Below are 23,802 nucleotides of genomic sequence, written 5' to 3' on the forward strand. Positions count from 1 at the left end.
TATGATCTCAAATCAATATTTACAAAAAGCAGTGATCCATTTAATGCCTTTCCTGCATTAGTTTGACTTTGTAAACCAGGAGGAGAACCCAGCGGTAGACTCTCTCTCCCTCACTGTGATGATTGGTGGGTTTTACTGCAGGTGTCTGCAGGATAAAAGCTGCTGGATTTCTTTACATCCCCTACAGGGGAAGTCAATACTGACTGGAGCGCATGAATACAGCCTCTCAACATGCAGCACTTTCACCTCACTTCTTAAACAGGAACTGCACTCTGCTCAAGAGGGCTTCGCTATCCAAAAAAAGGTTGAAAGTGATAGTGAATCTAGAGATGTGTTAAAGATAACGTAACCACAATATACATCTGATAAAGGCTTGTTGAAATAACATTTATTGTTGTTTTTGGTGCCACTTCAAAGTGATATTTTCTTTGAGCATTTGATTCATGAGAGGAACTAAAAGCATAACATGAGGTGGGTGAAATCCACAAGCTTGGTGATACAGTTGCTGAGTATCATAAAAACAATGAAATGTATTATTTTACATTTATAAACAGAACAATTAAAACATGAATAACACGCTGACCATTGCAATTATACTTTATGTTAGCATATCAGACGCTTGTTTAATACCTGTGTAAATGTTTATACATGTAGCAGTGCGTGTGTGGTGTTTGTGGTTCCTCCTCCCATGTCAGTTCCTGTTTAGTTATATCAAACTTTTATGGTTGAGTTGACATCTTTCTTGCCATGACAAATGTGGTTTGGTTCAGCACAGTGACACATTTTAAAAAACGTATAAAAAATACATGAATATCTCTGAAAATAATGTAAAGTATAATAAATAAGAATGCAAAAAATAAAATCACTTCCAACTGCTGACTTAGATGATTTGTGTGTCTATATAATGTCACAGGTCAGCTTCACCACTTATGCTGGCGTCGTCTTGAGGACCTCATACGAACAGCTTGAATAACCTGAACGACCACAAAGAAAGGGACAAAACAAATCTATCAGTGAATTGTTTCACTGGAAAGAAGCCCACACACTATGTATGTTACAAAAAATCCCTCAAGGTGGTAACGGGTTGCTTTTAGCGGAAGTGGTGCCTCAGAGGAGGAGTCAGCTCGCCTACAATCTGTCCACAAACACAACCAAACATCATAGTTTAAAAAATGTAATGGTCTCACACTGGGACAAACGGCTTAACTCATCTACAGTATACAGGGTTTTCACACCAACTAAAAAAAACACAAAATCTAATGCTGCATGAGTTTCTGTGTCAAGTTGAATAATACAAAGTTTTACAATAACACATCTGATCATGTGTAACTCCTTTTAAAAACTATCCTCCATGGCCACTTTATTACAAAATCCCATACAACAGCTCAGCCATTCATTCTACCTCTACAGAGATAATGCTCAGTTTATTTTGACTGTCGGGGAGGTATTCATTGAGCAACATGTTTATGATCAAAACATTAGAAACATGTCTCAATATAATGTAGCCTCAATAATATTATAGCCTCAATAATAAACATATAACTGAATTGATACCACTCAAAACACCAGCCAAAAGAACAAAACATTATTATCTATCTAAGACAGAATTTATGGCTGGACTGTTGTGTTAAATTGTATAACATTTTACAGGAGTATCTAATAAAGTGTCCACTTAGTGTAAAATACAATAGATCAACGAGTCCTCCAAATTGAATAACAAATGACATTTCTTGTCAATGCCCTCGAGAACGACACATAAAAGATGATCTGACTCCCCCACCTGCATGACATCATCATTGTGGTGTTCGTCAAGGATCTATTTTAGGCCCCATCCAATTTAAATCATATACTTCCACAGAAGGCACAGCAGTAACACAGCTGTAATTCCCCTTCAAAACCAAATATGACAAACCTTTTTCTTGCTAAACAAAAGCGAGACACAGGTGTCTTCATTTTTCAAATCTGTGTTTTCACCACTATTCTTTGGTTTGCAAATGACCATGAACATGCACAAAAAAAAAAGAAATTCATTCTACCTTAAATTTTATGGGTTTTCGGTAGTTTGGGCCGTAACATTTTACAGATAAAAAAACACCAAACACAATATGTCGTTAAAGCACTGCATTGATTGGTACCAGTGCCTCCCCTACTCCACCTCCAGAACCCCTCAATATTTTAACCCATATTCATTACACACTCATTTATTTTCATTTTATCTATCTATAGAGCACTTAAGCCATGTGTTTTATAAATACATTTTTGCCTCATAACTTGTAACAAATCCAAACAATGTGTGAAGATAAATAGAGTTTATTTACCTGAATGCTGATTAGCGATAAAATGATTTTTACGAAGCCCACTGCCGAGTATCCTAAGATGCTCCACATGACTGGAATGTCTTCCTCTGGTTTGTGGCAGAGCAGGTTGGGCAGAGTGGCGTTCAACACAGTTGTTATTGTTGTCATGTCAGTCTCACACTCTGTATTTAGACAAAGAAATCAGGCTATAAAATAGATATTTCAGTCTAGACTGGTAGAAATCTAATCACAGCAATAAGTCTTGTTTGATACCTAGAGCTTTCTACACTAACATGTTTTTATCTGAAATGGAAATTGTTTCATCAAATGCAACATTTGTCTGTTTGTTGACATTTTGTTTAGCTGAATGGTAAAATTCGTAGGTAGGAAAAATGCACAATTGTTACAGTGGAAAGGAAAATAGTGTGTTTGAGGAGACAGATCAACCTACATGGTGTTTCCTGCTCTTTGATGTGGCTTTGCACATTCTGTGACTTTTGACAGATGCAGAGGTTGAAGAAGACAAGTGTGGGTCGTAAAAGTAAATTAAATAAAAGATAAAGATGCTTTCAAACAGGTATAGTAAATACATCATATTGATAAAGTTCTCAATGTTTGGTGCATCTTCAAAAAACACCACCAAAACACATTTTTGAGCATTAGTATGCATTTAACCCTCTACTCCCTACATATTTTTTATATTTTGGCAAATATGACTATGACTCTGGTTTAACAGAGTTTAATGTATGTGTGTATCTTATTATATACAGGAAACTGTGATGCTAACAACAATTACATTGTAGACTTCAAATACTTTTGAATCTAAAACACAGATTTGTGTTTAGCTCAGTTCAGCTGGTTTAGTTGAGTCATATTTTCTGCAAAGAGTGGTGAAAATAGAGTCAAAGCTTACCATAGACCGTTAGTTGGACTTCAAGATACTGATTTTGACCCCCTATATTCGCACTGATTTCACATTCGTAGGTGCCCGAGTCTTCAGGTGTCACACTGGGGATCAAAAGACTGTGTTTCTCTCCAAACCTGGGTTTGATTGAACGAATGAAGTTGCTGTACCGCATGGTCTTGTTATCTTTACCCTTCCTGATGATGCCAATTTTTGTTTGGTTTATCTGTTAAAAGTAAACAACCAAAAAGTCATTTGTTTACATCAGATTAAATGAAAGTCAATCACAGCTTCAATTTAGCAACGTTTATGAATTGATTCACTGACCTTGTACCATGCCACAGACATGAAATCCATGCTGTCAATGTCGAGAACTGGACACATCACTGTAGCATCTTCGTTGCAGTTGGCATAAATTTGTGGCCGACTCAGGGTTGCGTAGTGCAGCAACAGCAGCTGAGATAATCAACCCGCAAATATATTCTATTAAAGTACAGCATCGATAAACTAATTTGAAATTGTGTCTTTGAAGGAAATTATCAATAACATAGGAATAAAATGTTACAAGCTTGAATTTTATTACTCACCTTAATGAACAATACCTTCTGGGACATGATTTCCACTTCATCTGTCACTTGAGTTGAGCTGTAACAGTTGAGTAGTTTCTTTCTCACTTCACTTAAAATGGAGATACACATTTCCTGTAAAAGGTGCACATTTGAGCTGAGGGTTAGGGGATATTCATTGGCTGAGAGAATATGCCACCAAGTGGTGCTAAAGAGCAATGCATCATAACTCTATTACTTTATCTCAGATGTTTTTAAAGGACACACGATTGGAGTTTCGGGTCACTTCCTTAACACCCACAGTTCAGTTTTGTTAAGATCTTTTTTGCTCCTCAAGTGGATTTATTTTCAGCAAGGCAACTTCTAGAGCAATCTAAAGGGGGGCTCCACAAATGTTACACAGGGAATACAGTGTACTTGCTGCAGAAAGTCAGTCTGTGTAAACCTTTACAAAGTCATCAGGTTTATCTCAGCTTTGGCATGAGGTTTAAAAACAAAACAGAAAGGCTGTGTTACAAAGTGTTGGATTTTAAAGAGAGTATAATGAAAGACACTAAGACGAGTTGCATTAAATAGTAGGATCTAGTGTTTTTGGGCCATACGAGGGACTCAAATTCAGGATATCTCAGATTCCACTACTTCCAATGAGTCTTGCAAGTCCACCAACCTTACTCCACTGACTCCTCAGTTGCTTTAGATTACCTAAAGTGTTCCCTGTCTGACAGTCTCCCAGTTTATTTCATTTTGTTTGTGTGTATTGTTGTCGCTGTGGTCTTCCTTCTTCGTTCTCACGGCTCTCAGCTCTGCTCATCATGCACACCTGTCTGCAGTCACCTCTCCCAGTCTGCTCACCTTCCTCTCATCAGATCATCAGCTTGCAGTTTTTACACAGTGGTGGTTATGCACCTGGGCCGACTTAGTTTATATCTCTAGTGCGTCATTATATATGTGCTTTGTGCGACTAACCTGTGTCTCCTGTGCCTATGGATTATCACTGCCTGCTTTTCCTCTCATTCCTCGTGAGTCCCGTTCTCCATTATCTCTGCTCTTTTTCCTGCTGACATTAGATTTACATTCCCTGCCAGCTTCTCATCCAGATCCTCTCTTCTTACCACCACCTCCCTGTTCGTGTCCTGCCTTTGGGTCCCTTCTGTGTTCATACTAAATCATTTGATTGCTCACTCACACATTTTCGAAAATCCTGATTTTGCTGACCTCCGGTTGTTTGATGGTCGAGTTACATTTAAAAAGAACTGGTTTGTACAACTCGTGTTTATAGTTATAAGTTACAAGGTGTAGTGAAAAGCCGGTTGTCATAGAGATGTACGAGACACTTAAATATAGATATAATGGCAAATATTTTCAGACAGTTGTATGATATGTTGCGCTCGGTTGTTAACATTAAAAGGGACAGAAAATCTTACCTTTCTGCAGTGATGTAGAAGTGTACTCCAGGGTGTGCAGGTACACTGTGACATCACTGTTGGATGGGGATACTGGTGCAATACGGTGTAACAGACACTTTAAACCAGAGTGTCGTAACAAACTAACAATCAAACCAAATGTAGGGCAGCAGAAGACAGCAGATACATGTAATGAGAATAAAGATTAGTCAAATCATAGGTTAACATATAAGTATTGTATGTGGGTGTAAGTGGGTCAGTAAGATGTTTCTCTACTGTCTGGAGACTCACATAAATCACACACACACACACACACACACACACACACACACACACACACACATACACCCACACACGCTTATGAGGCTGGCTCATCCTGTTGTTTTCATCGCAGGGAACTCCCCATTGTCTCCCTTCAAGCATATTATTTGTATATGTCGCTCTTGTTGACAAAGGAGGTCGATATATGGTTATTAATAGCAGACTTGGCTTTATGGAAAAGGGAAGAGTGAGGTCTTTGGATTCCACCATCTGCATTAAACAATGCCTCATTCAGCAGCAGCTGGCACGGTTAGTGCTGGGATGTAGAATTTGACTGATGTTAACACAGAGCATCAGTGGAAATGAGGATTTTTCAGCCGCTTCCTATTGGACACCGGTAACTGCAGCTGTGAGCGGTTTTAGATTTATGACAGGGAGTAATCTAAGCATTGAAAATGCGTAAATACAAAGGCATGATACTCCTCACATTTTTTAAATATCTCTCACTTGGTCGGTCACTGCAGCTGCATCAAAACATCTTAATCAAACACCAGGGAGTCTTACAGTTAAAGTCCTACAAATGTGTTAAAAGGAAAAAAGTGTGGTTATAAAGTAAGTTCATAAGACTCATCAAAGTTGTGATTCTCTGAAGGCCTTATTGTTGGTTTAAATGTGAGTGAGTGCATGTGTGATGTGTGCATGCATGTGTATATATGCATGCTCTCCATGCTGTAGTTAAAGGTGTTGCACGCCACAGTAAATCCCAGAGGTTGTTAGCACGCCCAGCTGCTAGAGAAGGTCTCCATGTTTCTGTCAGCGAGGTTGTTCACTGCACACTCTGTAGCCTCTGATTGAGGAAATCCTCTGTTTGCTGAAATGAAACGTCCCAATGGTTCCGCCGTCTCTCCCTCAGGTCCTGTACACAGAGACTTTCCCATGAAGACTGTGCATGTTTACTGGGTTTTGACAGATTTATAGCTCTTTGATGGACCTTAACACTACCAATGTTTTGGGTGCTGGTGAGGATGATAGATGCTATTTTTAGATAATTCTCACGATTTTTTAATTCAACAGCAAAACTTTAACCTGAAGCCAAATAAAATCCTTCTTAGTTTGAGCAGAGAAACTTAATTCTCTGCTCAAGTAGACACTACTCTACTATATCTGCTAAACAAATGCTCTGAATATCATATAATAAACCTTTAAGGTGGACTGACCAAAGAAACTTTGGCAAACATTATTTTAAAAATAAAATCTATATAAATACATATATACGTGTATATATATATTTCTAGATTAGATAATGACGCACATTAACTAGTCTCAAACATTTACTATAATAAATATACAATATGCAGTCAGACATGCCTGAGAGGATGAGTAGAACAAGTTATTTTCTTTCTCATGTTTTATCAGGATAATACATTTGTTCTGTACTACTGAATACGACTGTATGCGGCTGAAATAGTTCATGTCTTTGTGAGGCTGCAGAGCTTAATCACACTGACTGTTCAATTGTTTGTTTAAGAAAGCAAAAACAAACAAACAAAAAACGTTCAGTCTGTATTTCTGCATTCTCACCTCAGCTTCTGGGCTTTGGCAGGCTACTGAGAGCTGGAGGCCGATTGTCCGAGCCTGCAGCAGAACAGAGCCGTGTTACGACGATGTGTATTGTTCCCTAATTTCCTCTTACCAGCTCCCCCACCACCCGCCCATCCTATTTCGCTGCACAGCCCTCCATCAGCCTCCCTCTGTCTGAAGGCCTTGCCAAACTCTCTGGCACATGAAAACAATTGTTCTTGTATGTTTTCAGGAGACACAACCGCCTCCTCAGACAGGCTTTTCTCCCCCACAGAGGCTCAGCTCACTGTCGGGCAGACAGACGTCCTCCTCCTCCTCCTCTTCCTCCTCCTCCTCCTTTTGGAAAATTGGTTGTGTTCAGTAAAATCGGAAGCGAAGTATCAGAGTCCTGAGCCACAAAGTGACTCAGAACCATTAATATCTTTGACATGCAGGTGGAGCGAGGGGCCGTCTCCCCAGCCAGTGAGGGTTTGAAACATGCTGAAACAGACTGTTAGAGCAGGAGCTATTCAAATATTACCATGTGCAGGTTTGTCTCTAACAAGAGCTCTTTGGCAAGACTGCAAAATGCTGACGGTAAGCACCCATCTGGGAATCAGGACTGTGCTCCCAGATGATGTTGAAAAAAATGTTTTACATCCTTCCTGTTCCTGGATCATCTATTTGAGCTTTTTTTTGTGTTTGGCGAGGCAAAGACTGGAACACATTTGAACAGTCAGAGCAGTGATTTGTAGTTAATGTGTGGAGATGTTTTCACGGAGCCATTGCTCAACAGGAGTGTTTCCTAAACGTTCCCTCTGCCATTTGTTTAAATCAATCTGTTAGTCAATCAACATAAACGGACACTTTGTCAGTTTCTTCTACATTTATGCATGAATAACTCTCACAAAAGGTAAAAACAAGAACACTAAACACTCAATCTGTAACGTACAATAAAGCACCGAGCTTCTCATTGGGCTTCATAAAGAAGACACATTTTGCAAACACAATATTGTTTTAGGTTTAAAGTGAACTTTGATAGTACGAGATTACCCAGTACCCATGGGTAGAAATCCTCCTGCAACAAAAGGTTGTGTAATTCTCTTTTATTTTACTGTTGGGTTATTTACCCAAATAAATAGGGTTTGGTTTCAAACTGTTATAGTCTACTCAATTTGTTTTACTTACATAAAGTGGTGGAAGATATATTAAGATATTTTAATTAAATAAAAGTTCTAAAACAACAATTTAAAAATACTCAATTACAAGTAAAAGTCCTGTATTATTTTCCAAATACACTATTGCAACGTAGACATGTATTGGAGTACATGTATATTATAATATTCTGTTTTGTTACTAGGAAATACAGAATGCATTTGAATGTTATAGTTTGTCAATGTAGCAACTTTGTATTGAGTAGATAAATAGTATAGTAATGCATCATATCATGTTATTTAAGTAAAAAGTAACTGTCAGTGTCAAATAAATGCAGTGCAGTACAAATACAATGTTTCCCTCTAAAATAAAAGTATTGCATAAAATAATAATACTTAAGTAGAGTAAGTACCCTAAAGCTGTACTTAGGTGGACATACTTAGTACAATTCATCATTACTCACATGTTCCTATTTGTTGCTTTTTGTTACTCATATATGCATCCTTTCAACACAACATGATCAAACATCTTTACGACAACTAACCGGTAAAACTCAAGTTTGTCGTTTTTAACCATTAAGTCATATTTTTATTGCACTGGTGATATATATGTTTAACCCAGTGATTTTTAGTGACACTGAGGCCATCCGTCCTTCTGACCTGCATGAAAGGAAAAAAAACCTTCTCTCTCTCTCTTTTTTTGGTCTCTTTGCTTTGTGTTTAGTTTAGGTTGGAAGAGTGAGTTTAGGCTTCATCCCTCAAAGACATGACATAACAACAGCAGAAAAGATTCAAAAGAAGTGTTTTGTTCTTGTTGTTTTAATTTCTTTATTTCCCCCCAAAATAAATCCGAAATCAAGATCATTTCTCATCTCGGGTCATAAAACTGGCAGCAGGAGGAGGACCTGCCGTCTAGCTTCATTTCATCTTCGCTGAAATTCTTCCTGCACAAAAACACTTTTGGGATTAAGAGATGCTAGCGTCCGATTCAAGAGGAACAACTCACCAAAGTGAAGCAGTAAACCTTTGCAGGGGTCCCCAGGTGGATCCTCTCCTGTCAGACATGTTAAACAGATCCACACTGACCTTATTCCTCCCTCTTCTCCTCTGATGGTCTCTGCCATCAATTTGTTACCTGTCATCTTGGGGGGAAAAAAAAAACCCGTCTACTTCCGAATTGGTTGAACACTCACTACATTGGCCTGCGCTCACTGAACAGCACCACCAGAGAGCTGTACATCTGGGTCCCAGCGCCGGATGAAGTCAGGACTGGCACTGACCCAAAGCCCGCCGCACAGAGAGCTGCTCACAGAGGTCGGCCGCGCGTTGTTTTCCCTTCCTGTGCCTCCGTGACGTCTTCCTGCCGGAGGGAGCCTCGGGGAGCCATTTGAGGAGGCCCCGGGGCCCCCAGCGTGGAGGACTTAGCACAGCAAATTCCAATTAGCCTGACAGGACAGGTGGGGGATGTGAGGGTGGGAGGGCGGTAGGGGGAGCTCAGACCCCCAGCATACACCTTTAACGGCCTTAAAACTCACTTTCCATACAGCCTCCCGTGTCGTTGGAGAGCCTCCCTTCTGTCGTTTTGAGGACCAGGTCTGCAGTCTGATTCAAAGCGATGCCAGACAGGAACTTGGGCTCAGCTGTCTGTGTGTCGGCCTGTTGGACCGATCACTGCTGTGTCTTTTTCAGACTGGAGAGGACAGAGAGAGGCCCGCAGAGACTGGGCTGCTTTTGCTCAGCAGCCGGGATCTCAGCAGTTATGAAATGTTTCCTAGTAAAAGAGGTCAGAATTGTGTCTGTGCTATGGTGACGATGCTGCAAGAGGATGTACAAGTAGAAAGCTGACAAATCTTTGCAGAAAATATATAAGATGGTAATTATCTTTCATGTTGATAGTGTGAGTAACAGACTGAGTATGAACTTCAGAGTGAATCTTCAACCTCTGCTGACACATGAACTAATCCTCTAATATAAAATGACACAAAGTTATCTTCCGGATCAACTGCAGCATTATATTTGCATCATTTTCCATGATTACACATCAGCAGGGTTTCACTTCTTTGCTCCACCGCGACCTCTGACCTCTGACCTCTCACCCCATAGCTCCCTGTCCGTTGGGCCCACAGCAGTGATTTATCCCTCTGACATACCAACAGCTGTGTTGGGGGCTCCGAGCAGAGTGTGGGCTACTATTTGCCGTGACTAATCGATAACAGACTTCAAAAAAACACTAATCGTGAGATCTGGAAAAAAAGTACACCAGTCATTGACACCAGAAACCTTGAACCTTTGCTGAGGCTCTGCGTGCTTCACACAACAACGTCTTGGCAACATTACTGGAAACAGTGGGAAAGTGTGTGAGAGAGAGACATCTTTCCATAAAGATATAAAACTAATTTAATACCACTGGTTTGATCCTTAAAAAAAACTGATATTTGCAAATGGAGTTGAGGATTAAATACAGTTGTTAATTCCACATTTAGATGTCAAACCAAAAAAGTTACATCCTAATTATGATGTCAATTTTGTTAAATAACAAGAGAACCTTTTTGAACGCAGCTTGAAACAGCAAAGGTCTCATAAGATTGTTGAAGTGAACATTTTCTTTTTTTCTTTTGGCAATTTAATCAATATACTACACTATATTAGTGTCCCAGTCATTACACAATCTGAAATATATTTTAACATGACTAACTTTTCATGGCACAAGTGTGTTTAACTGAAAACTGGGAATAAAGAAAATAACTGCTTTCATTTTTGATAAAATATATTTTATTTAAAACTTTCAGGGGGTAAAAAAGTTCATAAGTTTCAAACAAATGCACTGCATCTTTGAGAGGCTCATGATAAAATGTCTCAGTCAAGTATAAATAGTCTCTTCTTGGGTTCCATCATTTGATCCAGCATGTATGTGTGTGTGTGTGTGTGTGTGTGTGTGTGTGTGTGTGTGTGTGTGTGTGTGTGTGTGTGTGTGTGTGTGTGTGTGTGTGTGTGTGTGTGTGTGTGTGTGTATGTTCTATGTAACACCAGCTTCGACTCTTCCCTGAGAAAGTCTTTGAGGATTTTCAGGTTGCTAATCGTTCACTGGTCTCCAGTCAGCGTCTCATTCGCAGCGGACCCAGCCTTCGCATTTTTAAACAGTCTCTGCCATCCTTTATCTGGAAGAAAAAAAAAAAGAAAGGTGCAACAATATTTAATTTAACTGCCCCAGAAATAGAGAAAAATAACGACATAATTAATGACAATTTATTTTCTACAAATCCACAACTATTTTCAACTTCACTGTTTGATGTCACATTAATTCCCAAATGCACGAGGGAGCTACCAAATGAGTTGTACATCACATTATTGTTTTACTCTCACAGTAGTAAAAAAAAAAAAAAAAAAGAATAAGAGAACATCTGTGTCTGACTGTGTGAGGAATTTACAATGAGCGCCAAACATTGTGCCGTGCGTAAAAGTGCGTTTTACGCACGGCACAATGGAGTCACACAAAAGTGGTCACGATTGAAAAAGAAACAGATGCTACATTAGACGAAATATTCTCAAAAAAGCAAGATCAAACCAAAATAAATAGATTTTAAGCCGACAGAGTGAAACAGCATTTACCCCTTTCCTCTGGTTGCTCAGGCAGAAGGTGCAGATGGTCCGCGGCTGCTGAGCACCGCTCCCTCCCTGCCCATGAACCGCGCCGAGGCACGGCTGTCCATCGACCCCACCGTCTCCGAGAAGAAGCACGTTGGCCAGATGGGAAATGTAGCTGGATGCTAGTCTAAGAGTTTCAATCTTGGAGAGCTTTCTATCCACCGGCTCGGTGGGTATGAGAGTCCGAAGAGCCGTGAAGGCGGTGTTGACGCTCTGGGTCCTGCCTCTCTCCCTGGCGTTAGCTGCGCTCCTCTGCTTCACGACCACCGGGGAGTCGCCATCCAGTGTGCCCGAAAGACGTCTTCGGTTGTCGGAGGAATCGCAGTAACTTTGCTCCGAGCTGCCGTCGCTTTCGCTGCGGTTTTCATCATCCTCGGACGTGATGGTGAAGTCTGAATAGATCAAGTGCGTCGCCACAGGCCGCATCATGGCGAAAGTCATCTTTAAAAGTTAGGCGTCCCGGTCCGGCTCCAAGTCCTCTGTACGATCAGACCGAGAACAGACGCAGGCACCACTCCGGCATCTCAATGTGGCAAACAGTCTGCATGTAACCACCTGCTAAAATATATATATATTTTTAGTAAAGCTGACCAACTATTCACAAGTCGGTTTGGACTGGTCTATTTCAGGGATGGACTGAGTACCTGGTCAGCTGGGCTCTTATAGCTGGGTGGGAGGAGCTGCCAGCAGCACAGTGTTACAGTAACCTCTCAAGTGAAAACACTCACAAATAATAACTCATCATAATGATGCCAAACTCTTATAAATCACAAATGCAGCATAAGCTTACTAAACGACAAGGTGAATCAGACATAAACACACTGTGACCAGCAGAAATATTAAAGAAACATTAGCAGTGTGTGATTGTTTTTGACCATTTTTGTTGTCATTGTTTGAAACACTTTTAAAGTCATTATGGATTAAAAACAACTATTGCAAGACACAGTGTGTCAGTAACTTATACCTGTATTCAGTGGTGCAATAGATTAGATACAATAGTAAAAATACTCCATTGCAAGTAAAAGTTCTGCTTTCAAAATCTTACAACTGTCAACAGCAAAATGTATAAAAAGTAAGTTAGTGTCCATTATGCAGAATACCCACATTAAGCATTAGCTGACTGAATATTTTATGATTATTATACATGCATTGATGTGTGAGTAGAATCTTTTAAGCTCAAAAGTTTAAAATTCGTAAGTACTTTATGTAATATAATGACTAGTTAAATCCACATAAACACATCTTTTTTTTTTATAAACTGATAAAATGCTTCCATGTTAATTTGTTATCAGCAAAGTAACTTATAACTATATCTTTCAAATACAAGTATTGGAACCAAAAATTTGAAGATTTGCCAAAACAATGTACTTAAATGCAAGTACCACAACATTGTACTTAAGTACTTAAGTATATGAGTAATGTAAAAGTAAATGTACTGAGTAAATAAGCCAGATAAACTATCTGAATTCAAATGTTTGTAAGATGGAGTCTTTTAATGGTATTTAGGGACTAAAGCTTGCTCTTAAGTTAATTTACAGTTTACTATATTGTGTAAACACCCACTGACGCTTGTATTGTTTTGGTCTGGTAAACCACAAGACCAAAACAAACTTAATATCTTCACACAACTTCAGCTCGCTCAGCATCTAGATATAATTGTGCAGGTGTTTGGAGAAGTGTATGTAAATTCTGCTTGTCTCACCAAATTTCCAATGGAAATTGTCGAGTCAAATGTAAGAAGTTCTTTAATTTGAATATCTTTTTCATGAAGCCTGGCTAAATTATTTGACCTCGTATCACTATAGCACAGCAACAAACAGGTTTAGATTTGATGGAGTAAATAATCCGACTCCTAAATGCCATATTTAATATGCCATATTAAAAAGTCTCAATCAGGAGCTATTCTTAGGCAGCAGGAGAAAGTGGAGTGTGAGTAAGTAAACAGATGATCCTGGAATGGCAAGCTTGCTGCCCGGAGTTTAAAAAAACAAAACAGTAGCAAATGGCAGTCTCCTCCACCAACATTGAACCACTTCAGAGCGCCTCAGCTGCATCAACAGTGCGACATCAGACACCACAACTGTCTGCTGAAGGAGTTCTGAGGTCTCACAAAGGACACCAACCAATCACAAGAATCTGCTGTGGCAAAGACTGTGTGAATGTTTCAATTAGCAAAAACAAAGTTGTCTCTCTAGAGATTTGACTTCATACACCCACTGATTTAAATTTGTTGTGATATCTGATATGATGAAATAATAACACATTAAAAAGGTCAAATCCCCTCAACTATCAACAAACAAAATTGCAAGTCTCAGACACTTACTGCTGCTGCTGTGTATTTCATTAAGTGTACATTTAGGGTGTGTCTCTGTGGGGTGTGTGAAACAGTTTGTGTGAGTGTGATGACTTGGTACTAAAGATATTTGAAGTTCTTAGAAGAACTCTATCATTTCATGGAACTGTGAAACGCTCTTTTATTAATTTATTAATTTATCTATGCTGTTGAAATGACAGCATGTTGAGTTTCAATGTCCATCTGTCTGTCCATCACTTAAGAAGATGGATCGTCATGAAATTTGGTATATACATTCATGTTCCCCAGATGATGAATCCTATGGACTTTGGTGATGCCTTGTCTTTCCTGCTTGTGCCACCATGAGGTTGACATGTTTGGCTTTTAGGGAAATATCTCAACAACTATTCAATTTATAGCCATTGCATTTGGTTCAAATGCTCATTATCCCCAGAGGATGAATCCTAATGACTTTTGTGATGCCTTGTCTCACAGCAGATAATACTTGTGTATCTGTTTCCAGGCGGCAGCAGGGTGAACAGGTTGTGGCTTTCAAGTAAAAGCCCTAAATTCAAAATGTTACTTAAATAAAAGAACAGAAGTATTATCATCACAATGTACATGAGGTATCAAAAATAAAAGTTCTCTTTATGCTCCTTTCAAAGTGTTGTATTAGAACATTAGATATTAGTAGTATAATACTGTCATATTATATAAGCATATCATTTGTTTTTAATGTAAAAAGTAACTAGTAATTGCAAAGTGTTGAATAAATGTAAAAAAGGTAATATCTCTCTGAAACGTAATGAAGTAGAAGTATAAGATAACACGCAATGAAAATACTCAACTAAAGTACAAGTATGTCAAAATTGTACTTAAGTAGAGTACTTGCATACATATGCTTAATTGCAAACATTTAAAAAAAAGACAAATGATGGCAAAATAAAAAGCTCCCTTCACACAGGTGAGGCTGAGGTACAGTAGTAGCTAGTTTCCCTGAGCACACTAAACATTTGCATTTAAGTGCACAGCACATTAGAGCGAGTCTGTTTAATTCTGCTGGGCAGCTCACACGCATTCCACTTTATTTCAAAACGGCTGAGGGGCGTTGACGAGCCACTGCTTCACTCATCAGTGAGTGTATGTTGAGTCACAGACACTGGAAATCGTGAACAAAAAAAAGACTTTCCATTCTCCAGGTTTCCTCTGCTGCTGACACATTTGCTTACATGTCCTAAGAGAGCTGGTTAATGTTGTCCCTGAAATCCATTTAACAAGACAAGTCAAGAGATATCCTTGATGTTTCTTACCGTCAAACAACCCCATTAAAGAGCTAAAAAAACAAGCATAAATTTGTTCCTACTAACAAGTACTGCCTGTGTAGCCGAAGTCCGATATAGTTTATTCCTCTGAGCTCCATTGTTATACAAAAACTATCAAAAAAAAAATACCAGAGAGCCACAATGTTGCACTGTGTGACATGCAAATAGTCCCCAACAAATACACTATTTACTCCTATTTGATTAAAGTTTGCCAGAAACTCAAGTGGTCTTTAAATGGGATTTGGGCGGTCTGTCTCCCCTGTCTCTTAGTGTATGTTATGTTTAGGTGTTGCAGAGAATGTGTTATGGTTAAGGGTGAATATTGAGGTAAATCCAAGGAAAAACATAAATTAAACACAACAACGGCCTATCACGTATTTCCTGGGCCTTGTTCAGCAAAGCGGACTTAATCTGTTAGTGACAGCTGCTGAGTCCCTGTTGATGAACACTGCTAGTAGACACACACGTTAACATGTAGGGGAATCACCCACCTGCCTGACGGAGCAGTTTGTCTCACTGTTGTGTTGTGTGTGGACTCAGATGTGTGATGTCACAGCAGGGACTTTGGGCTTTACTTCCAGCTGAAGAGTGCTGACTTAGAGGACAAAGCTGATGTGAGGTACATGATAATATGTTTGGCCACAGGCAATGCCTTCTAATGAGTCAACCAGTCCTTTTCATTTTTGGCAGTGCAAATACAACGTACTGCTATGCTAAAACGATTTATAGATTGACAGAAAATTCCCTGGTATCTATTTTGAAATTGTTAAGTCATTTTTCATGTAAAAAAGGAAAACATTTCATGTTCCCATCTTAACAACTGTGAGCATTTGCAGCTTTGTGTTGCATATTTTTCAATTTATTTACAATACTTTTAAGGTATGGACCTTTGGTTGGACAAAAATAATTGTGAAGGTGTCTAGGTAATTACATTTTTACAAACAAGCTAGATTATCCAGATAATCAGCAGATTCGTGGTTATCCAATCCAAAATAGTAAAAAATAAGTTCCACCTCAAGAGTTAGAATAATCCAATGACATAATATATACTAATATAACAATCACAGGTGACATTTATCTGCATTAAATACCCTTACCTTAAATACTTTAAGTATGTTTTCCTGAATACACTTACATACTTTTCAGTAAAGGACTTCTACATGTATTTAAGTATTTTTACTGTTTTGTTTGTACTTTTACATACGTCAAGGATCAGAATACTTCGTCCGCTGCACAGAGCACACAGTGGTGAGGTCAGAGGGCGGATACAGCATTGCAAATCTGGCACAAATTACACGCCTGCAGCCACCGGTAGTCTGAGGGAATTCCGGATAGGAAGCTGTGAGAAGTCACCATCGCATCAAACACCTAAAGTCTTTCAAGAGGATTTGGTTGTAACGCCCCCCCAAGTGGAACAAATGGGTGAGCTGGCTAACCAGAGATCTTTTTTTTTAGCTGTATTTTAAATGTGGACGGACTCTACAGGAGATTTTGTAAGGTAGTTTTATTCTGCCACTATCACTTCAGCATTGATAAGAAGGCAGAGGTAAAGGTTTTTTATTCAATAACGATTATAAATCCAATGAGAAATCTGACATAATAAAAAAGAATGAAAAAGCAGATTTGTAAAATTTTAAAGAAATTGTAAACAACTTGCTGATTCGTGCCCTTTATTCCAAACTGTTATATAAAAAAACAAAAAGAGCAATAATTTTACAGCAATTCAGTTTCTACAATAAACGTGTACAAGACCATGAGACATTATTGAGGTAAAACAATCTGGCGGGATGTGAAAAGTAGAGAACAATGTCACTGCAGTAAGTTTAGTGAGTACTTTAGTGAGTTGCCGCTTGCAGCCCCACAGCCACCAGAGGGACAAAAAACTACAAAGAACAATGTAAAGAACGTTTTTGGAGTACCGTTGGAATCATTTCAAAGAAAAACAAAATCTTTGTTCTTGGTAACGATTAAAAAGATAAATTCATTTTTTTATTGATGTTGCAGGAGAGAAACTATACTGAGCAATAATCAAACTCTGCTTAGAGCATCAAAGAGGTGCCTCCAAACACAACTTAGTCACAATAATTTGTTCATTCATCTTTGAGCAAAACAGTAAACTGTAAAAAAAAAAAGTATATGAGAATTGACACGGCCACAACCCATTTAAGAAAATGGCCAAAAACACTTCCTCTTCTTAGCCCCCTAAACCCCCTTGATCTGGTTAAATCCTCAAAGATAAAATGTATAGAACCACCCATGGAAACAGCTCCCCGAAGCAACAGGTGCGATGTATTTTTTCATACCGGTGTTGCGTGTCAAAATCCCTTTGAGGATACGGTTACTTCCAGACAGTAAGCGAGCCACAGGAAGTCCTCTCACACGCGACGATTCAGAGGAGAAAATTTAGAGTCCTGCAGGGCCGGTCCGTTAAAAGCTGCCCTCAGGTCTCCCTTCATTTCCTCGGTGGCCACAAAGGGAGACCATTAAGCGGCTCTGGGCTCGCATTGTGAAGGCGTTGGGGTCGGAAAGGCCTTGTCTCTGCGCAATGCCCTGTGATATATAGTTCACTATTATAATTATCATACCTACAGTTCCTTCCTCCAAGAGGGGCAAGGGAACTGACTTAATTAAATAGGCAGGGCAAGTACCAACAACAAACATGCACTTCAAGATTTCTCATCACAGCAAAACAAACCATTATCATCATTGTAGCATGTTTGAGGAAGCCAAATGACTGCCATGCACGCTATTTACTGTAACTGGAATGCATTGTACTCCTAAAGTATCAGTAACTATAGTATGAAGCGTAAGCTATAAATCAGGTTATTTTCTTACACAAATAAATGAAATGATTTTGCCTGTTGGCTCTTCAAGGAAGTGAGAAAAGGTTTTGGTTTAGGAGGGTTTTCTTATGAACGGACCCGGACGACGGCAGCAAGACTGGAAGGTGACATGAAGGACGCAGGGTTAAAAAGGGTTAAAAAGACTGATGAGAGGAAGAAGGAGCAAACTCAGCAAGACTTGACAACATCTTGCATTTCGACACAAGATCTTGTCAGCCTGAAGTTGCATAACACCTGACTCCTTCTGCAAACCATCTGCTCTATAGGCTCCTTTCAATGCCCCTCTTAAGCTGTCTGAGATATCACAATCAGAGTTGTCTGTGCGTGAGATTTCATAAAGCTTTTGCTTCTTTGTTGCAACATTTGGTCGTACGTCATTTTTAGTACATAATTATTTTCTTAAATTAACACCACTGCCACAAAAGAAAAGGGGCCTTTTGATATCATTTCAGACTAAAATAACTTAAATGTATGACAACATTCAAATCTTTTCCCAGAACACAATAGAAGGAGTTCAAAAGGTGCACTTGAAGGAAAGCCACTGGTGGATTAATTACTCCTTTTATCACAGAACACATTTTGACATGTCACAGTAGGAAAAGCACAGGTGTAAATAATAAAATGAATGACAGCTGAACACCATTAAGTTGCTTTGGTTTCAAGCTCCTAGTACTATGCATGTTGGATCACTGTCATGCTGCCATAGCTCACTGGGACACTTGAATAGAACAAAAACATTTTTGGTTTTATTAGTAACCGTCGTGCTTTTCCTAATATGATCAAGTCAAAAATGTCTGCTATGAAAAAAGCCTCAAAATGTGCAACCATCCTTGCTCTGTAGTGTCACTTAGCCATGTCCTCTTATTAATGTAAATTCTGTATTTGCTGGACAAAAAGAAATGGCAAGATGGCGCTGCAATGTACAAGAAAGTAGTTGCAGGAAATTCACCTTTTTAATTGCTTTTTATGTGCAAGTACAATGATAACGCTATTAAATGACAGGTAATGAACTTGGTAAAAAGGCATAATTTAGAAAAGCACAAATCAACACACACTCAACCCCTTTAAATTACATTTCAAACACAAAATGTCATGTGTTTAACTAAGGAGTTACATTTCCCCCTGCTGGTAAATCCTTTGTTCTGCATACCCAGAGTGCAACAGAGGAGTCAAAACTGTGTTGGTGTGTGTGTGTGTGTGTGTGTGTGTGTGTGTGTGTGTGTGTGTGTTTGTGTGTGTGTGTGTGGGATCCACCTGAGCAAAGTCTCTCAAAAAGCAGTTTCAGCGTCACAGCAGATCAGGCGTCGAAGCCCCCAAGTAAGTGCTGAGGTCTGAGATGTTTGATTTGACGAGCTTGGCCGGGATGGTCGACATGTTCAGCCTCTGATATGCAGCGAACCTGTGACAGCCTCCAAAAGAGTAGTAGTAATTTCCTCCTTCTCTGCCTTTGATCCAGAGAACATCGATGGGAGGAACAACACTGATGTCCGATGTCTCTTGAAGGAAAGAGAATCTGATAATTAACTCATACAGCTAGTATGGAGCAGAAGTCTTCTGCTACGCAAGTATTAAAAAAAAATAAGTATATATACACAACGCTGCTATTACCCAAAAAATGTATACACTTTACTGAAATGATGAAGAGGGAAACTACAGTATGAGTGAGTAGCTAAACGTTACTACAAATATGCTCCTGTAGGAATATTGAAACAGCAGTGGAGGTAGTACTCAGACATAGAAGTGATAAGATAAGATATACCAAAATGGGGAAATATTCCATTGCTGCAATTCTTTCAGTAAAAATATAGAATTATTTTGAGCAAATCGTACTTTAAGCATCAAAAATAAAAGTATTTATTATGCAGAATTGTCCTTTTTTAGAGTCTGGTTGATTATTGGATTATTATCAAAGTGTTCTTGCCAGTAGAGGTGGAGCCAATTTGAAGTACTTTAAATAATATTGGGTAGTTGAATAAAAATGCATTCAAGATTTTAGAAAGAGTGAACCCCAACTTACTAAATCAATATTAAAAAACATAGCCATCTCCACACATCTCGGTCTGGTGCTGTGTATGTATGTCATTCTGGTAGAAAATACTAAGCATCATAATTCAGTCATCACTTAATTGTAATTAATTAATTAATTAGTTCAATTTAATATACACTCCTTTTTATGTCAATATAAAACCTCTACACTCCAATAAATATTACAGTGCTTATAAAAATGGAATTAATGAGATAATTAAAAAAAAGCACAAACACGAACATAAACATGAAGTGGCTTTTACTTTTGGGGGAGCTCCGTTTATGACGTCACAGTGCGTCTGAAACGTCATTACCTGTATTGTGTTCATTATACTCTGAACTTTCAGCTCATCCAGCACGGGAGGAATCGGCCTGATGATGACGTGCATCGGGACGCTGTGAACCTCCTCGAGGCTGTCCGAGTGAATCGACCTGTTGTTTTCACACGTGACCGACATGTTTCTCCGGGATAACACCGACACGTTCACGGGGCCACAGGCGGAACATGCACCTCTCTGACGGCAGAGCTGCAGGCGTGTGAGCGCTTCCTCACTTCCGGGATGCCTGGTCGTTAACGTAGTGCGTCCCCGAAAGGAAGCTTCTGATTGGTCCTCCGCGCTGTCAATTACAAATGTCAATCATAACAAACTCAAGGTCCTTTAACCCTTTCATGCATGAATTATGACAACCTCAGTCAGGATTTTTTTTAACCAAGTGTTTTTTATTGCTCTTTAGGCATGAAAAACAAGATTTGAACTTTAAAGATCACTTTTTCAAAGAGATTTGTACATGTCCACTCAGGTGGACAGCATGCGTTTTTGTTTTCAACTGAAGAAATATGTATTTAACAAACAAATGAATACAATTGTATATAAAGATGTGAAAACTATAAAATAATATATGATTATACAAAGAAAATGTGCAGACTATCTTTTATAATTCTACTGTAATAATTGCTGCTGTTATTATAAGTAGTCTTATTATATGAATCATTTATGTCATATACATTGAATGTGTTGTATCTCTGTTATGCTGTTCATTCTGTACACATGACATCTATTGCATTCTGTCCATCCTGGGAGAAGGATCCCTCCTCTGTCGTTCTCCCATAGGTTTCTTCCTGTTAAAGGGGTTTTTTTTTCTCCCTGTTAAAGGGGTTGTGCACAGATTGTAAAACCCTCTGAGGCAAATTTGTAATTTGTGATTCTGGGCTATACAAAATAAAATAAACTGAATTGAATTGAATTGATAAAATATTTTTTTAAAAAGCACCCAGGGCACAAAGCCACAAGACACTGCATGCAGATGTACTTGGTTCTTCGTGTGCATGCAGCATCATGGCATCTGTTTGCATTTTTTGCTTCAGTGAGCTGGGGCCAGTGGTTTCCAGAGCCAAACCTGATCTCAGGGGGTGCCTTGGATGTGAACCTATGCCATCAAAACCCATGCATATACAAGAAAACAACATTTGAATAGCTGTCCACTGTAGTGACCTCTATGCATGAAAGGGTTAAAGTTGATAATATGGCTGAAGTCAGCAAACTGTTGTAACTTCTTATATCCAGTCTATGTTGAATACACACCCAGCAGTCACTGAGCAACAATATAATGAATTACACGCCTTGTTTCTGTTTACCAGGTGAATGTAAGTCAAATATGTCTCTCTTTTTAGCTCTATTTTTGGTCTCCATACTCCAGAGTGGGATGTCTGTCTTTTTAGCTGCTGAAAGCTTCACTTTGTTCACTAGCTAGCATTAGTTAATAACTGTGTGTCTGTCTGCTGTTTGGTGCTGAGCAGGTAACATAGTGTACAGTGAGTTTTCTAGGGATTTTTCTCACAAAACAGCTGCCTTTTATAATAGTGGGAGTGAACTAAAACAGTAAAGTTGTGGGTCGGAAAAAACTACTGCTTATCAATGACCAGAAACTCACTATAAAGCTCCAGAGAGCTGCTAATTTACATAATAATTCTCTAAAGGTCCATCACTAGGAACGACCCCTTTTCATCTTGCTTTCACATTTTAATTTAGTGTTAAAAAATAAATTATAGCCGCTTTAAATATCCTTACCTTTATTTTTTTTACACATTCCCACAGGAATAGTTGTTAACTGGATGAATGGACAATTGTGTGTTACTTATCTAATGTAGTCAGTAATGCAAAGTCACAGAAAATTCATTTAGCCAAATACATTATGTAAAAAGTCTTAATTCTAAGGCTGTCAGTTGTTTACTTTAGCTTTACTCTACTCCCTCGTGGTTTTGGGTCCCACAGGCCCTGCTGCTGTTTGTGTCAAAATGATAATAGTAATTGCAAAATTAAAGATTTCTTCCTTTTAAATACGCGGTTTTACTTTTCTTCTGACCTTATCAAAATCCAACGTGTAGAGGTAATGATGTGGTAACTCTTCCCTTTGTCACAAAATGGGCTTGCACATTTGCATGAACAAATACTGTACATTCCCTATAATTGTCAAAAAGTAATTTGCAGACAAAGAAATGTACAGTATGTTGCATGGTGGCATTATGTTTGACGTAAATTAGACATCTCACAAAGAAACTTTTATGAAACTACAAAGATAATAAGTCTACATAAGTCAACACCAATTACAGATATATATCATGTGAAAATACCATATTTTACAGCTGGAGCGTCTTAAGACCCTAAACAGCAATAATGTGCCATTTCCCAGCAGACTTCTAAAACATGTCATCAAAATCATGTAAATGAGCAATTGCTATAAAATGAGAAAAAGTCATGAAGTATCAAGTTGACAAAACAATGTTCACTGTGATTTTATAAAACTGTCATTAAGGTCTGCTTCCTAGTATGTAAACAGGCCTGTATTGGCGGTATTTCATGGCTTGTACATGTAGAAAGACAAACTTTACCCCTTTTTGTAAGAGAACTTATTCATATAATGGCCGAACTGTTTCTCATTAAAATTCACTCCAGCAATTAGTCACGCAGTTGAAAAGAGTCGCTACAAGCCCAGAATCCTTTGGTGACAATAGTTTTTAATGAGGTCAGTGTTTCGTATTGTCGACTGTTGCATGATATAGGCTTCCTCCATCAAAGTGCACCACTTGGTGATTTTCTATTTTTGCAGGGATTTCAAAGAGCCAGCCAGGTTGCTGTGGTTATAAAAAAGGACGTCTGGGCTCGCAGCTTTGCACAGGTAAGTGGAAAGCTTCAAAGATCTGTGGAAGTGGAGCGGAAACAGAACTATTGTTGTTTTCTCCAACCCACAGCTACAGCATCTTCTAATGAGACAATTAAAAATGATTTCTTGGACAGTAGAGGCAGGCCATTATATTGAATTATTACAAATACTTTGAACCACAATGGCAGCGCCTTTTATGTTGATTAATTGGTCACACGGGGATCAGTTACAACATGAAGGAGGTCTATATATAGTATGTGATCATTAACAGTGGTATCAGTACATTATACATCATTGTGGAATGAAACTGAACAGAATACACCGTGTAATTTAGGCGCTTCAAAGAATGTAATCAACTCTTTCGCCT

General features: G+C 38.8%; 3 protein-coding genes across 4 annotated transcripts; all 3 read right to left on the minus strand.

The window, feature by feature from the left end:
• Positions 1-376: 376 nt before the first annotated feature.
• LOC129100230 (uncharacterized) lies at positions 377-3,902 on the minus strand. The gene is made up of 5 exons (XM_054609809.1): positions 3,789-3,902; positions 3,529-3,657; positions 3,211-3,427; positions 2,319-2,479; positions 377-974 (listed from the first exon to the last, which is right to left on the minus strand). The coding sequence occupies exons 1-5, from the start codon at positions 3,897-3,899 to the stop codon at positions 921-923; spliced, it is 672 nt and encodes a 223-aa protein (XP_054465784.1). The 5' UTR covers positions 3,900-3,902; the 3' UTR covers positions 377-920.
• Positions 3,903-11,167: 7,265 nt separating this feature from the next.
• tcf15 (transcription factor 15) lies at positions 11,168-12,260 on the minus strand. The gene is made up of 2 exons (XM_054609576.1): positions 11,755-12,260; positions 11,168-11,303 (listed from the first exon to the last, which is right to left on the minus strand). The coding sequence occupies exons 1-2, from the start codon at positions 12,229-12,231 to the stop codon at positions 11,241-11,243; spliced, it is 540 nt and encodes a 179-aa protein (XP_054465551.1). The 5' UTR covers positions 12,232-12,260; the 3' UTR covers positions 11,168-11,240.
• On the minus strand, positions 12,259-20,787 carry srxn1 (sulfiredoxin 1 homolog (S. cerevisiae)). Of its 2 annotated transcripts, XM_054609578.1 has the most exons (3): positions 20,588-20,787; positions 19,503-19,742; positions 12,259-12,345 (listed from the first exon to the last, which is right to left on the minus strand). In XM_054609578.1, the coding sequence occupies exons 1-2, from the start codon at positions 20,729-20,731 to the stop codon at positions 19,536-19,538; spliced, it is 351 nt and encodes a 116-aa protein (XP_054465553.1). In that variant the 5' UTR covers positions 20,732-20,787; the 3' UTR covers positions 12,259-12,345; positions 19,503-19,535. The 2 variants fall into 2 exon arrangements, with proteins under 2 accessions (XP_054465553.1, XP_054465552.1); XM_054609577.1 differs by lacking the exon at positions 12,259-12,345 and having other exon boundaries at positions 17,493-19,742.
• Between the last annotated feature and the right edge of the window lie 3,015 nt (positions 20,788-23,802).

Source organism: Anoplopoma fimbria, chromosome 12 (assembly GCF_027596085.1).
Source record: "Anoplopoma fimbria isolate UVic2021 breed Golden Eagle Sablefish chromosome 12, Afim_UVic_2022, whole genome shotgun sequence".
NCBI lineage: Eukaryota > Metazoa > Chordata > Actinopteri > Perciformes > Anoplopomatidae > Anoplopoma > Anoplopoma fimbria.

Bases quoted from the DNA above. Each gene is read 5' to 3' on its own strand.
- LOC129100230 (XM_054609809.1), bottom strand. From the start codon at position 3,899: ATGTGTATCTCCATTTTAAGTGAAGTGAGAAAGAAACTACTCAACTGT. The intron at 3,658-3,788 runs GTGAGTAATAAA...TGATTATCTCAG, and splicing joins AGAAGGTATTGTTCATTAAG to CTGCTGTTGCTGCACTACGC. The intron at 975-2,318 runs GTAAATAAACTC...GTGGTCGTTCAG, and splicing joins TATCGCTAATCAGCATTCAG to GTTATTCAAGCTGTTCGTAT.
- tcf15 (XM_054609576.1), bottom strand. From the start codon at position 12,231: ATGACTTTCGCCATGATGCGGCCTGTGGCGACGCACTTGATCTATTCA. The intron at 11,304-11,754 runs GTAAATGCTGTT...TTTTTCTTCCAG, and splicing joins TGAGCAACCAGAGGAAAGGG to ATAAAGGATGGCAGAGACTG.
- srxn1 (XM_054609578.1), bottom strand. From the start codon at position 20,731: ATGTCGGTCACGTGTGAAAACAACAGGTCGATTCACTCGGACAGCCTC. The intron at 19,743-20,587 runs GTAATGACGTTT...TTCCTTCAAGAG, and splicing joins GTATAATGAACACAATACAG to ACATCGGACATCAGTGTTGT.